The 16,286-nt window shown below is 45.3% G+C and overlaps 1 protein-coding gene and 1 long non-coding RNA gene across 2 annotated transcripts in view; both read left to right on the top strand.

The window, feature by feature from the left end:
- The first annotated feature begins 95 nt into the window (after positions 1–95).
- LOC139776147 (uncharacterized) lies at positions 96–1,947 on the top strand. The gene is made up of 2 exons (XR_011719016.1): positions 96–1,785; positions 1,857–1,947. It is a non-coding gene; the product is annotated as an uncharacterized lncRNA (long non-coding RNA).
- A 6,127-nt stretch (positions 1,948–8,074) lies between these two features.
- LOC139776169 (protein I'm not dead yet-like) overlaps positions 8,075–16,286 on the top strand; it is a 29,917-nt gene continuing 21,705 nt past the window's right edge. The window contains exons 1-4 of the mRNA XM_071712687.1: positions 8,075–8,146; positions 8,871–9,013; positions 9,078–9,172; positions 9,446–9,729. Of these exons, the coding sequence (XP_071568788.1) occupies positions 8,075–8,146; positions 8,871–9,013; positions 9,078–9,172; positions 9,446–9,729 (594 nt within the window). The remainder of the gene's footprint in view (positions 8,147–8,870; positions 9,014–9,077; positions 9,173–9,445; positions 9,730–16,286) is intronic.

The following is a 16,286-nucleotide window of genomic DNA, read 5'->3' as shown; positions in this document are numbered from 1 at the left end:
AAACACACAGGATTATATCTCGCAAATGCAAGCGCTACTTAGTGACTCATCTACATACAGAAGATTGAACAGAGATCCGATAAGAAAAATCACTTCGAATCTCAATAGTTTAGTTAAATCATGGCTGAACAACGACATTATTGACGCGAGAGTTTATAACGCACTAAATTGTACGAATGGCAACCTTCCACGTTGCTATGGGCTCCCGAAGATCCATAAGGAGGGTTACCCGCTGCGTATAATTGTATCGGCCATTGGAAGCCCCTTATATAATATTGCTTCCTATCTACATAATATCCTCAATAAGAAAATCACGAAACCGATTTCTCATGTTAAGGACAGCTGGTCGTTTGTGGAGAGCATCAAGCGACGGTGCATCCCTCCTGACCACGTCCTAGTCTCTCTCGACGTTGTTGCGCTGTTTACCAACATACCCACGGATCTCGTTTTAACCGGAATTAGGAAGAGGTGGGATGCAATATCGGGGGGGACTCGGATGAATCTTGATCAGTTCCTACACGCTGTCAAGTTGGTTCTCGGTTCCACCAGTTTTTCTTTTAACGGCGAATTCTACGAGCAGATCTTCGGCAGCCCAATGGGTTTTCCCCTCTCTCCGATCTTGGCTGATATAGTCATGGATGACTTAGAAAGTTGTTGCCTTCGCCCTTTTGGCTCTCGTGTTACAATATTCCATCGTTATGTTGATGACATTTTTATGTGTATTCCGAGGGCAATACTTGATGACGTTGTCACTGCGTTTAATAACTATCATCCTCGGCTCAAATTCACGTATGAATTGGAAAAGAATAACTGCCTGAGTTTTTTAGACACGATGGTTTTTAGACACGATAATCGATTAATTACGAACTGGTATCGAAAGCCTACGTTTTCGGGCCGTTACATAAATTATTTCTCTAGTCATCCACAGAAATACAAAATAAACACGATCCTTAATTTAGTCGACCATGCTTTACTTCTGTCAGATGAACAGTTTCACGACGACAACATCTCCTTCGTGAAATCCATTCTGTCTAACAATTGTTTCCCTGATGCGCTTGTGAATAAACATATTCGGAAGAGACGGGCGGAAATTAATGTACGTTTGAGTAATGTCAACGGTTCCGTCAATGTTGACAGAGAGCGCAGCATCCCAGATCTAAAATATTACGTGCCAATTCCTTATGTAAAAGCCTTTAGTGAAGGCTTACGAAGGACCTTCGGCAATTACGGTGTAAACACCTTATACACTGTACCTAAAAAATTAGACGCGATGATTAAAAAAGGAAAGGACAGATTGGATGATAAGAAATGTACGGGCGTTGTCTATAAACTCGAGTGTTCTGGATGTAGCGCTTGTTATATCGGTCAAACCAAAAGACATCTGGAGACCCGCATTAAAGAACACTGTGCGGACATTAACAAGCGTCCCAACCAGCACTCAGTTGTCAGTAAGCACAGATTAGATTTTGACCACAATTTCAAGTGGCAAGATGTAAAAATTTTACATAAAGAACCTAATCTGAAAAAACGTGAAATTGCCGAAATGCTGTTTATCAAAAAACATACTGATTCTATTAACTCGCAAAAAGACACGGAAAATCTACCATTAGTCTATGACCGTATTATATCTTCGCTTTGAAATTTGACATCTATATTATCGGTGTTAGTTCGCGTCTATTTATTTTGTATATGTCAGTCGCTCTCCGGGCTCTGTACGCTACGGTCATGTTTCTCGGACCACATTACAACGATGATTGTTAGATTTATAATTTGACGCGCAATTATGTAAGTTTTAGATTTATACCTCTACCTTTGTACATTATTGTTGTTTAACACGAACAATTGTGTTGTTCCAGCATTGCTATATTGTAACTTGATAAGGACCCAAAGCACGGGTCGAAACGTCGTTTTAATACATTGAATTGATTGCCAGTCAGGCCGACAAAATCTCGTTTTTATTATTATACCACTGGCGAAGAATTATTTATCAAACTTTTTTTGTTAATAACTTTTTAACGAATAACGAGCGCGGGCTGAAACCTTCCGAAGGTCACTCAGGAGAGTGACCTTGACAACATACTAAAATATCAAGGTCATCCAAGGTGGTCCCCCCCATCCATACAATTACCAAAATAGGAAAAAAATAAAGTAAAAATAGGTAAAAAAATAGGTAGGGTGCATATTTTTCGGGCTCCCCCGATTGATTATCACTGTCGGAGTCACAATAAAGATTTTTACCAAGAAAACCACAAGAAAATATCAAAATTCGGAAAAGGCCTTATTCTATAGAATTACCCCCTTCGCCTTCACCTACTTCTTCTCTTCCTTTCTTCCGATTCTTTCTTATCTCTCCTTCGTATTCACTGTCTTCACCTCTCTCCACTCTCTCCCCTCCGCTCTCTTCTCTTCGCCTTCCACTCGGTCCATTCCCTCCTCTATCCTTTCACCGACCTTCACTCTATACGCTCTCCTCTCGCCTCTCTTCGCTCATCCCTTTTCACTCTCCGTATTCCTCTCTCTCCGTTCTCCCTCCCGTCCTTCTCTCTCCTTCTTCTTGCCATGCGGCGGCCGATCTGTCCAGCTCACGCACGCTCATCACCTCCTCTCCTTCCTCGTTCTACTCCTCCGTCGCTTTCTCTTTTTCTCTTTCTATCACCTGTCTATGTCGCCGGCCCCCTCGATCGTTCGATCCATCGATCTGTCGAGACGACTCGCTGTTCCGTTCCGCACCTGCCGCGCCACCATCAACAATCCCTCTGTCTCGTGTCAAGTCGATTGATCGCCCGATCGATACTCCATGCTGCCAACTCGCTCAGCTCCCTCGTCATGTAACCTGAGCTGCTACCTCCGTTCGTTTAATCCCGCCCTTCTCCCTAACCTCACTTTCCACGTGCCTCTTCAACGTTTCCCGTCTCCTCCAGACCACCTTCCGCTTCACATTCAATCTCCCGTCTTCCTTTCGCACTCCCCTATCTACTCCCTTCATCCAACACCTTCCTCACATCTCAAATCTCTCCCTTCATCTCCTTTCACTCTCCTACCACTTATCCGCCTGTTCCCCCGCCGAGGGTTACGGGGGACTCCTCAAAATATAATGAATAATAGTATGTAATTCTATGATACCGTATATAGATAGTGGGTTCCGCCCCCCCTTGCGGGGGGGCTCCACCACCAAAAAACTAACCTAACCCAACCCAATTGTTGTGTGGATGAAAAAGTGTATATGTGATCATACATGTGTGGTCTATTATTCTAACAAAAAATGAGGTCTATTATTGTACGGTTTGGGCTTTCAACTTTTCACACAAACCGAGGTCCACTCTCACCCACCCCTACCTACAAGGTAGCTCCTCCCCCGCCTACATGTGTACTGTCTATTCACACATATCAGCAAATTACTTCCCTTAGCACTGACACAAATTACTATATTTCTTATACTTCTTTTATTAATAACTTTTTAACAAACAACGAACGACGGGAAAGGTCAATAACCTTGAACTTCTTGAAGGTCAAGGTTAACATTAAGGTCAGTCAAAAGTCATTTGGCTGTGGTTTCGCTAGATAGTAGATAGGGACAGTGGGAATCTCGTTAATCCATTCATGCGCGTCACTAATTAGATGACGAGGCATTTGGCTATTTACATCACGCCATCGGCGCGTCTTACCGCTTCGGGATAGTGCGGTTCCTGCTAACAACGGGACCTGGCTGAGCGATCCTGCAGGTTAACGGTTGGATCGCTCATCTTCGCAACAGGTTGCCCAAACAGTAAGGATATGAGATCCAGTGTAACTTTCGTTCTAATTCCACCCTATCTATATTGACTGGGCCTATCTAGCACTCTTGGCAAGTCCTCCCGCAGGAGGGAAACCCATCTGATTGATCTGCCGCGGGATTCCTGCGCACGGGCTGGAAAAATTGTGAAGCAGAGTCCCCAACTTGGGGAAGCGGAACTTGGCCGGCTTAGTGTTGCCGTTACCGCGGGGAGCCACGTGGAGGCGTCCGCCCGTACGCCGTGGCGGTCGGTCGCACGGCTCTGCCGCCGTTCGGTGCCCATGGGCATTGCCCATCCGAACGACTCGCATCACTAATGTCAACGGCAAAAGTGCCGGCATAGCTTAAAATTGGGAGTGTAGAAGGCTCCCAAATAAATAAATAAATAAATAAATATTGCATGGGTGGATCAGATCCCAGACCATCGTTAGTGTATAAAAATTACATCAGTGAGCTAGTGCCAAGAATTTTTAATCAGCAGCATCGCTGTTGTTAAGGCGCAACGGCGCATTATAGTCCATAAACATATGGAAAAGTTCCACTGAGCTCCTGAGCGCTTGCAGTGTTAGCGTTCTCAGCGAGCCTTTGTCTCTAATTTGCAGTTCATGTAGACAGGTAATAGTGTTTCTGGGCATTGCTCCTCTTGTCCCGATAACTATCGGGAGGATCGTACAGTCTTTCGCCCCTAATTGAGCTTTAAGCGGGGCTACGAGGGACGCATATTTAGCGAGCTTGTCCCTTCTACCTCTGTCAAGGAGATTACCATCCTCATGGCAGACTGTGATGTCAACCACAAAGACCCTTTCCCGATACTGTATGATCAGGTCTGGTTGGAGATTCCTCAGATGAGGGTCCTGCAGTCTTGCCTCCTTCGTTACTGCCATTCCACGCTGCCCCAAGACGTGTCGTTCAATGCAGTCTCGAATATCGTTGTGTCGTTTGATTCTACCAGACTTGGTATAAGTACACTGCCCCAGTATGTGGCCTAGCGTCTCAGGCTGCGCCTTGCATTTTCGGCACATGACGTTGCCGGTTTTAGCGACTCTATTGAGCGACACCTTGTTCGCCGTTACATTGGCTCTTAGCTTGAGCGCCGTAATATACCTGGACGATTTCAACAGGTTAGGACGGTATAGCCACTCGTTGCCTATTTTGTCGTTTCTATAGGCTTGCACTCCTTTGCCTTGGGAGGGCAAATCCGCCCATCTCTTCCATTCGTCTGCTTTGGCTTTGAGCTTGTAGCCGTCGATCTGTTTGGTCGACTGTAGTGGCCAGCCAAGTTTGGCTACATGCGTAAGGCGCTATAGTTTGTTCTCCAGCCCTGACGCTACTGCTAGGGCCTGTATTGCCGGGTCGCTATTAGTTAGAAAGCGAAATCCAGCTTTTAGAGTTGCGGACGTTACAACAATTTCGAGCTTCGGAAAGCCCATGCCGCCATCGCGTTTGGATGCGTATAGCAGACCATCTGCCGTAGACTGTGGGAGGTGCAGATAGTCTTTCACCGCCGTCCTCAGTGCTTGGTCCATATCTCTTAGCACTGCGGCACTTATAGTGCCCGCGGTGAAGGCGTACAGAAAGTGCGGCAATACATACCGCGCTAAGAGTTCGACTTTTTGGTGAAGCTTCAGGGGTAGCCTTTTAATTCTTGGGAGCGTGTCCCTTAGCCGTGCGATTGCACGCTTAATAACTACTCCTTCCCATGGAGTAATCTGTATGCCTAGGTATTGCATTGACTGCGCAGGGCCGCAGTAGGCGATCTTCTCGCCATTACTATATATTTCGGGGTCCAACATATACCAGCTATCTTTGGTGGTGACAATACCAAAGGCAACGCACTTCCCAATCGATAGTGCCATTCCCCAACTTGAGAGGAAGCCAACGAGCTCATCCATAAGCCGACTCGCCGCTATTCGATCATTTGCTTATAAAATTATATCGTCGGCAAAGGCCAAGCACGATATGCTAAGGCCTTCCTTAACTTGGAAGCCTTCCATTCTTTCCAGCTTGTCAATGATTAAGTCCATACAGATATTAAAGATGAGTGGAGACAGAGGGTCGCCTTGTTTGACACCTCTTCTCAACTCTATGTCGAACATTTCGTTACGACATTTCATGGTCGTTTTGACTCCCTTATACGAGTCCATTATCAGTGCGACCACTTCCTCCGGCAACCCTTGGCTAAGTAAAGAATACTTAATAACTGGGTGCGGAAGGCTATCAAACGCCTTGGCAATGTCCACCTGAGTGACAACGATTCCTTTGCCCTTTTTGGCTGTTGCAAGGACTTTATTTAACAAGTTGATGTTATTATAACATCCCATTTCTGGTACAAAGCCTTTTTGCCGTGCGTTTAGGTGAACCACGTTTCTTAGGCGTTGGTCCATAATACCCCAATACAACCTACTCAGTATCGAGGAGATAGTAATTGGCCTGTAGTTAGCCGCTACTGAGGGATCCTTGCCCTCTTTGAGCAACAGCGTTGTTCTATTGCAGCGCCATGCGCTTGGCTGTTTCAGTGCCAGCATTATTACGTTAAAGATCGCTTGGAGGATGTATCCTCTCTCATTTCTCATCAGATCTCCCTTGCGGAGTCCATCAGGCCCGGCTGCCACCCTCAGCCGTGTAGACCTGAAACGCTTCAGAACCTCCGCACTGGAGATGGGGTGTAGAGTTTCTGCTGGGTTATATGGCACCGTGGCCCCTCGCTTCTCCTGTTCAACATCACACCGACCGGGCTTTCCCCACAGCCCTTTGTAGAGCTCCTTGACGCTCTCCACTGATGGACTCGCCGATTCACCTGTATCTTGCGCTTGAATGTTTATACCCTCTCTTACCATTTTAGCGAGCATAGCGGGGTTGTTTTTATATAACTCTTGCGTAAGGGCATAGGCTCGGGCTTTGCGTTCGCTTCTACCCGAGAGCCCTTTCCTCCGACTCCGATGCTTCCGGGAATTACCGCCTTTTTTCCCAGTTGCAGGGGCGTGGAACAAACTGACCACCAGCTCGTAAGCTGCGTCTACTTCCACCTGCGTTATTGCCTGACCTTCACTCTTTGCCGTCAGGAGCTCGATTATATGCCGTTGTACTTCCAGCGTTTCCTTGGGCTCACTACTCTTGAGCTCCTTAAGCACAGCCGCAATGCTGGCTTGCCTCCAACTCATGGTTGACGTAGACTCCTCAAAGCTGTAAATATCGCCTGGTGTCTCTTCCGCATCCAGGAAAACATCCTCGTTCTCCTCTGCATCAACAAAAACCTCGTCGACCTCTAATGGTGCCCCGCCCACTTGCTGGTCCTCTTCCTTGACAGCCTCTTGATTAGAAAGTGTACTACTGAGGCGTTGTTCTCTCCATCTTTTGTAACAAGACTCATTTCTTTTGTCCCTTATTTGCTTCAGGGTTTTCTCCGGCATAAACGGAACTATAGCTCTCGCTATGTTCCTCTCGCCCATGAGCTCCACTTCGAGTTCGAGCATCCTGCTGATATCTTCGGCAGAAAAAACTCTGCCCCGTCTTTGTTCATTTACCTTCAGAGCTGTTTGCTCTGATCTCAATCGGTTCCTTGTTACCGGGTGCGCCAGCCTTTGGTGTTGCGACAGCCCTCGCTGTGAAGTAAAATTTCTGTCACACTCCGGGCAGTCGAACCGGCCCTACTTTAAGGTTCGCTGCCCCTCATTCATCCTGGCTGCTGGGCACTTTGGCAGGTGGCATGCAGCCGCATGGTACGACGCATACGACTTGCCACACCATTCACATTTGTATCTGACGCTTAGGTGAGGGTGCACTTCCTCGATATGCCGGGCCTCATCTTTGATAGTGAGAGCCATATATTCGCCCACTCCGGCGCAACTTTCGCACCGCCTTCGATTGAAGGGGAGCGATAATTCACAGACCTGTATCTCTTGCCTTGGTTGTCTCCGTATAGCCCCCTGGCCGTGTTCCAGGGGAATGGGGCCGTGTTCCCCATCGTCCGAGGCTTTGCCATTTCTATATTTAGCGACTTTAAAATAAGCCAGCCGGGGTTGCTAGCCCGTGACCAGCTGTATTGCCCTGACGGGAGTGATACCCGCTGGCACCGGTCGGAACCGGCCGAGAGCCCAGGGTATGTTCTCGATGTTGTTGCCCTGACGGGAATGAAACCCGCTGGCATCGGTCGAAACCGGCCGAGAGCCCAGGGCATGCTCCCGTGTCGCCTGAACCCCGTTAGCTCGCCGGCAAGCCGGGTACCCAGCGGACACCGATCTTGGAGGTGGGGTAGACTTGGGACGCAGACAACAGGCTGCGCCCCCTTGTGAACGAGCCACTATGACTCCCATCCAGGAGGACCCGGTTCCCAAGCGAGTCTCCTCGCTCCCCCTGAGCCGGCCTAAATTATTGGTACAGCGCATGGCGGGTCGCGCGTATTCACCCTTCCATAATCCGAAAATAAGAAAACCGTCGGCAAAACAGTCCGAGTGCAGCCTTATAGCTTGCATAAATCTATTGCCAAAAGGATGTTATGTTTGACCCCGGCCAAGGGTTCCCCTTCCATGTAGAAGAGAATGAAAAGAAAGAGAAAATCAGAGCGCTCTACGCCTTAAGAGAGTCATAGGCCTTAAGAGAGTCATAGTTACTCCCGCCGTTTACCCGCGCTTGCTTGAATTTTTTCACGTTGACATTCAGAGCACTGGGCAGAAATCACATTGGCTGGCTGTATAAAGGGGAATATTTACTGCAATTTCTTGTAACTTAAATTATTTTTATAAAAAATACTGTCTCTTTATCTTTAAAATGCCCTTTCGAAGATTTCTCTGTGACAAATATTACCAGAGATATTAATTTTTTAATTTAATGACAATTCTTCATTTTTCATGAAAATTTTATTGCTTATAACTTCTGCAAAAAGAAATATTTTGAACAAACAAAAAAATATCTCCTTAAACCCACAAAATGTATCTCCTTATTTTATGTATATTTCATGTAAAAAAAGTTTCAATCGATTTAAAAAATATGAGGTCATTTCTCGTCCGATTTGATGTGGAATTACCCATAACGAAATACTAAAGTTATGAAATATAAGTTAACATTGAATTCTTCTTTTCATTAACGATAATTCTTCCAGGTTATACAACAAAGATACAAGAATTTGGGTCCTTTAACTTTTCACGAGATCGGAGTAGCCACCTTATTCTTTATGTGCGTGTTTCTTTGGATATTTCGCAAACCTGGCTTTATCCGTGGATGGTCGGAAGTGATTACTGACATGTTAGTATTTTAATATTATAACATATGAAATACGAATAATTATTGTAAAAAAATTAACGTGCAGAGATGTTAGAGATTCAGTGCCAGTGATACTTGTCTCCATCTTGATGTTTTTCATCCCGAAGGATCCTAGCTTCATTTACAGTTATAGTCAAGATCGTAAGAAATCGAAGAAATTTTATTACTGCTCAAAATGTTAATTTTAAAAATAATTGGATTATAATTATAGTTATTACAATATTGTATAATTATTATTTTTTAATGGAATAGCTGGAATAAACTCTCAAGGAGTAAAATTTGAGTAGTAAAAGTAAAAACTTTATTAAAAGTTTGTTACTTTTATTTATTTATCTCAAAGTATAGAATTTGCATGAATTTCTTTTAAATAAACTTGCATTTATGATTATGCTCACACAATTGCAAACTCCGCAGCCGCCAAAAGACCAAAAAAATCCTCAGAAGGTTTGATTACGTGGAAGATAATCGAGACTAAGATGCCATGGAGTCTGATGTTCCTATTGGGTGGTGGTTTCGCGATTTCGAAAGGAAGTGTTGCATCCTGTATGGCAAAACGAGTCGGTGAAGCTCTAGTACCACTTCGTTATTTACCACCCATTGTAATACTTGTTATAGTGTGCCTCTTCGAAGGCTTTATAACAGAATTTACGTCAAATGTGGGCGTGGCAAATATCACTCTACCAGTAATAGCACAAATGGTAAATTATATTCGCACGTTTAATAAAAAGGTAAAACTCCACAATTATGGCCTATACGAGAAATCAATTGGGAGGAGATAAATGTTATGTATTCTTGCCCCCTGAATTCAAAACTGTTGATAAAATTTGAGGGTCGCTTGTATTTTTTAAGATATCGTCATAAAAATGAGAAAAAATGCGGTAAATATTTAGTATTAGGGAGCCACTCCCAATTTGCATAATTTTGTAATATGTTGTCAAGGACATGACTCTGAGTAACTTTTCCTTATAACTTAATTGGTGGTCATTGCTTATTTAAAAATTATGAACAAAAAAGTTTGAAAAATATACGAATTTGTGTCAATGCTAAGGGAAGTAATTTGCTGATATGTGTGTATAGACAGTACATATATAAGCGGGGGATGGACTTCGTTTCGCCTGGAAAGTTAAAAACCTGAACCGTACAATGATAGACCTCGTTTCGCCCTATAAGCAGAGGTGGGGTAGGGTAGGGTGGACCTCGCTTTGCGTGGAAAGTATAATGCTGTCCAGAAAACCATTCATGCGGCGCGAGGTCTACCTCACCCCACCCCACCTCGGCTTATAGGGCAAAACGAAGTCTATCATTGTATGGTTCAATTTTCAACTTTCCACGTTAACTGAGGTCCATCCCCACCCACCCCTGCTTGTGGGGAAGGGGCGGCAGCTCTTATATGTGTACTATTTATACACACATATCAGCAAACTACTTCTCTTAGTACTGACACAAATTTGTATATTTTTCAAACTTTTTTTGTTTATAACTTTTAAGGTAGTTAGTCCGTAAACTCATTTTCTTGGAAACCTCATAAAATTTGAATAGTATATTAATGTAAACACGATTTTTACACACCTGTGCAATTAGAAAGAAATTTACCGTACCAAAGTTGAGATAATTGAAATCAAAGTTAGTACTTTTTACATGTATTACAGATACGAAAACGCCTTCCGATACCATGTTTCTAATTGTAGCGATCAAATACTCTTGCAACTTTTATGAAAAACAAGAAGACGATAGAAGAGATTTGTAAAAATATACTTACAAAAATACCAGACCTTTGACCGTCTAGTTTCGAAGTAATTGATACTTAAAGTATACAATTTATGATACTAGCGGTGGACGCATATGACAGCTAACCTTTGAAGTTAGCTTTGAAGTAAACCTAATCTAAAAGCACACTTCAGTGTCTACATGTATATGAGATTCTTACACACACATGCGTAACGCGGACAATCCCAGCTAAATACTATATGTCATTTGTCTATCATTAACTTTTTGACAGTATTGTCACGGATTAACTACCTTAAATAAGCAATAATCGCCGATTAAGTTATAAGGAAAAGTTACTCAGGGTCATGTCCTTGATAACACCCAGATAGCAACGTGTCTTCATTGTTGCTGGCATGTTGCCGACAACATAGTATGTGTTGCTATCAGAATTGTGGCAACTGAGTCCGCATTTGTCGGCAAGTTGATGCCTTCACGATATAACAATTTTGTATAGCAACTTGCCAGCAACTTTTTGGCAACTTATGCTGCAGTATAAAATCGTCTGATTCAAAATTCGAGCTGTTGCTGTCATGTTGCTGTAATAATTCATAGGCTCACAATCAATGCTGTCATATTGTTAGCAACGCGAAGTAAATTTGATGCTGCTCTCTTGCCGACAAATTGCTGGCAATACATATATCCAATGTTGCCTGCGTGTTGCTTCAAATATTAAATTACTCGAAATCGATTGAAGTAAATGTACGGCAAGTTGCCAGCATTATAAGCAATCACAGGTTTACGCGATTTTACTCAGACACACTTTGCTATCTGGGGCATATTTCAAAATTATGGGAATTGAGAGTGGCTCCCTAATACTAAATATTTACCGTGAGATCATACATGTGTGATCCACCCACACAACAATTAGGTTGGGTTAGATTAGTTTTTTTTGGAGGTGGAGCCCCCCGCAGAGGGAGGCGGAACCCACTGTCTACATACGGAGAAGCGAAGGAAAGGCTAACCAGAGGGGTAGGTGTAAGGAAGGACGCAACCAGATACTTACAATGTCGCTCGCAAGTAAACGCTCTGAGGCGCGTGGCGCGAGCCGAACGCACTTTCAATGGCTCAGGAAGGGTCAACGTCCGTAGGGACGCTAGGATGCCTTCCGTGAGCGATGCGATCGTCGGTCCTCGTAATTGTTATTTTTCGTCACTACCTCCCCATGCCGGGAGTGGGTAATTTGCGCGCCTGCTGCCTTCCTTGGATGTGGTAGCCGTTTCTCAGGCTCCCTCTCCGGAATCGAACCCTGATTCCCCGTTACCCGTTACAACCATGGTAGGCGCAGAACCTACCATCGACAGTTGATAAGGCAGACATTTGAAAGATGCGTCGCCGGTGCTAAGACCGTGCGATCAGCACAAAGTTATTCAGAGTCACCAAAATAAACGGTGGACGCACGGAGACCGCACGCCACCGATTGGTTTTGATCTAATAAAAGCGTCCCTTCCATCACTGGTCGGGACTCTGTTTTGCATGTATTAGCTCTAGAATTACCACAGTTATCCAAGTAAATGTGGGTACAATCTAATGAACCATAACTGATTTAATGAGCCATTCGCGGTTTCACCTTAATTTGGCATGCACTGAGACATGCATGGCTTAATCTTTGAGACAAGCATATGACTACTGGCGGGATCAACCAGGGAAAATGAGATTTCCTGAGTCAGGGAATTTAATCTCTTTAACTCAGGATCGGACCTCGTGCGATTTCGAGAGGAAGGTATAAGGTGTGAGGTCTTAATCTAGCAAATAAATGGTTCTTGCGTTTCGTTTAAATAAGATACATTTATTACATACTTAAGAAAAGAAATGAATTAAAACAGCTATTGTAATTAAAACATGTGATATATAAAAGGAAGAAACAAAAAACGGAGCATTATAAACAGAAAGTCATTATAGATATAAATGCGCGCATGAAATGGTGTGTGTGAGGTGTATGCGTGTAGAGAAGCCGCGGGTGTGACATAAATCCGGAGGTGATTGGGCAGGATTTCTAAGAGGAAACCTATTTGGAAATGGACATCCTGCTCGCTATTATTACAATCGAGATCGGCATTGAATTAGATAATTGTTTAACTAATTGTGGTGTATATGTGTATGTATCATATTAAATTAAAACATAAAATTTAAAATAAATACTAACGGATGAGTTATAAGCTAATCTAACGTAATCACCTCAAGATCGATTATCTCCTCTAAGGTAACGGTGGAACGGTGGAATATACTTTTTTTTTGTTTCCCGTAGGAAGAGGGAAAATGCCTCGCGCATTCAAACCGGGGGCCGGCCACCCGGGATATGTGGGGCTTGCACCCACTAAAACCCCTCTCCCTGAAACATAGCACGCTGGACAACAGTTGCGATACGCGGGACTACTACGAGGCATAACATCACGTACCACAACAGTCCTCACGCCGAGGCGACAGAAAAACGTAAACAAACAATGGACTAAACGAGCAGGTCACGGCTGGGGGGTACTCCAATTCCCGGGGGAAGTAATCTCTAGTCGAATAAACGGCACAAGTGTCGCTATTCGACCGCCTCTGAAAGTCCTCATGATAATGACCACGGGCAGTCATATCATTGAGGACTCTCTTCATTGGCTGCGAAACACTTCGTCCGAGAAAACCCGCACCCCCAGTACAAAGTCGTACACAGACCACGGGACGTGTACGAACTATAACTAACAGGAACCCTCTATCCGGATAGGGGTTCCACACAACACAGAAGACACGAGTCCAGCTTTCTTGGGCCCGTCAACGCTGAGATCCAATCCGGATCCCCATCCCTGGCCAGGGTGAAGTGCCCGGCGGGAGAAAAGCTGCGCCCCTCCCCTAGACCCCGCACGAGGGCAGGGCCCAGGGGAAGGGCGCAAAGAAACATTGATAGACGGGGGGCACCGTCCCCAGGCCACGGAAGCCCCCAGGGGGACGACCAACCGCGCCCCGCAGCCACAACGAGGCTCGTGGCACCCATTGCATAGCAATGGGGCCAGAGCCCCGAAAGCACAGCGGTGAACAGCGGGTCTACGGCCGACCAGCCCCCAGAGAACCCCGCAGCCACCAGAGACGGACACCCCGTGATAGACAACACCGTCAGAACGGAAAGGACAATCTCGCTCGCGAGAAACCGCGGAGCCCCGGACGGCCCCAAGAGGGCGACGGACGCCGACCACCCCCGAGCCACCACCCCCCCAAGGATCCGGCAGCGTCGCCGAGACGAAGCGCCGGACCCCAGGACAGAAGCAGCACGAAGCCGGCCGGCCCCCACCCCCCCAAAAAAGACGCCAAGAACGATCCGCAGGAACGCATGCCGCAAACAATAGACAAAATCAATCCATCGTAGAACGCAAAACGCAATTTAAAATAACTCTAGTGAGAGAAGAGTTAAGGGGGAAAATCATCTTCTCCACCGCAATCTGCTGTCTCCTCCTCTTGTCCTCTTCCTTACGTCGTAGTACTCTGTCAGCAAAGGTTAAAAAGGCGCTCCCAGCTTCGCGAGAGTCGCAAATTACTTTAACTACATTGGCCAAAGAGAGATCCTGGCCAAGAACCGCCGTTAGCTCACCACGTTCTAATCCCCAAAAGACACACTCCGCCAGTGTATGTTCTGAGGTATCTTCAGTAGTATCGCAGTATCTGCAGATTGGGGTTTCCTCCTTCCCAATCCGATGAAGAAAAGCCCTAAAGTAACAACCATGGCCAGTTAAGATCTGGGTAATCCGAAAGGTGAGGAACCCCGAACGTCGATCGAGCCAGGGTTCCAAGTTCGGCAAGATCGCATTTCTTGTTCTCCTTCCGGATAAGTTGTCACGCGCAAGGTGGACAGCCCACTCTCTTCTGAGCGCCAGCCACTCCACCGCACGCTCCGCCGCCGGTGAATCTGCAGTGTATATGCCAAGATCCTTAAGTTCCCCGAAAGAGAGTCGGAAGTAAACCCGCTTCAAATATGCCGTATACAGATATACTGGTGGAATCCTTGCCAGTAAAGAAGCCGCCTCGTATGATACCGTCCTATAGGCCATGACAGTGCGCTAAGCCGTGAGTCGTATTGCGCGTTGCAGGATCCTCTGTTTATTGTCAGAACTAGAAAGTTCGTCCGACCAAATTGGAACCGCATACAGTATGATGGACATTATGACACTATAATAGAGCCTTCGTTTATTTTCAATGGGGCCCCGCAGATTTGGTAGGATACCACATAAAGCTCTACTCACTTTGGTGACCTTCTCGGCAATATAAGTGAAATGTTTGTTGAAGGCCCATCGTTTATCAATAATAATTACCCCCAGATACTTCATAGAATCCGTGATGTTAATTCTAGCTCCTTCAAATTCAAAGAAGGAGTTAGGGGGAGCGCGACCAAAAAACATGGCCTCGGACTTAGGCCAGGAAACACGAAGGTCAAGAAAACGAATGTTAATGATAATTCTTTCTAAACATTCCAATATGAGGGCGCATGCGGCCTCAAAATAATCCTCGACTACTATTAATAATGTGTCGTCAGCATAACAGATGAGGTGACAACCCTCAAAAAGTTAAGTTCTTAGTACATAGTCGTATGCCAAGTTCCATAATAATGGGCCTAGGATAGAGCCCTGTGGGACTCCTCGGTTAACGTATCTAGTGCGGCGTCCGTTGCAAGTCATAAACCTGATTTTCCTGCCGAAAAGGTAAGCGTCGATCGTCCTGCGGAGATAGGCTGGAAAGTTCCTTACACGAAGAGCTCTTCTTATTCCTGGAGATTTTACGGAATTAAACGCGTTTTCAATATCAAGAAAAAAGGCGAGGGCGACTTTGCCATTTTCTTGAGCTTCAGTAATGATCTTCTTGACCAGGTGGAGTGCGTCAGTAGTCGAACGCATCTTCCGGAATCCAAATTGGTTATCAGAGAGATTGGCGGAGGGGTTCTCTTCCATAAAATCATTAATCCTGTCCGCAATAATTCGTTCAAAAGTCTTCCCAACTTCGTTGAGAAGACATATCGGCCGCGCTCTCGGAACTTTAACAGGAGGGGGTGTTTCCCCTTTGGGAATCAGCACTAAATCCGAGGTCTTTCAACTGGATAGAAAAATGCCATGTTTCATATATATATTGAAACATTGAGCCAACCTCTGCTTCATGACCAAGGGCAGCTTTTTCAGTGTTGTGGTCTTGAAGCCGTCAGGGCCAGGAGCTGTGCCCACGTTTTTCTTGGCATCTATGGCTCTGGCTACCTCTTCCACAGTAATCAGAGGTATGACCCCCTCGCAGATCTCCAAGTCGACAGGTCTCAAGTCGTTACCTCGGGGAAACAGTTTATCCAACAACTGATGTAATATGTTGGGTTTCAGAGTGATAGTAAGTCCTGGTGTAGACCTCCGTAATCGATTTAGGACAACCCTGTATGGAAGGCCCCAAGGGTCGTCGTCCAAAGTAGCAATTAGCTCCCGCCAGGACACCGACTTCGCCCTGCGAATCTCCAGTTTGAATTCTCTGTTAGCCAGAATAT

The sequence above is a fragment of the Temnothorax nylanderi genome, unplaced genomic scaffold, assembly GCF_030848795.1.
Source record: "Temnothorax nylanderi isolate EJ_2023f unplaced genomic scaffold, tnyl_v1.0 TNYL_tig0113_pilon, whole genome shotgun sequence".
Lineage (NCBI taxonomy): Eukaryota > Metazoa > Arthropoda > Insecta > Hymenoptera > Formicidae > Temnothorax > Temnothorax nylanderi.
This window is presented reverse-complemented; position numbering and strand designations above follow the sequence as displayed.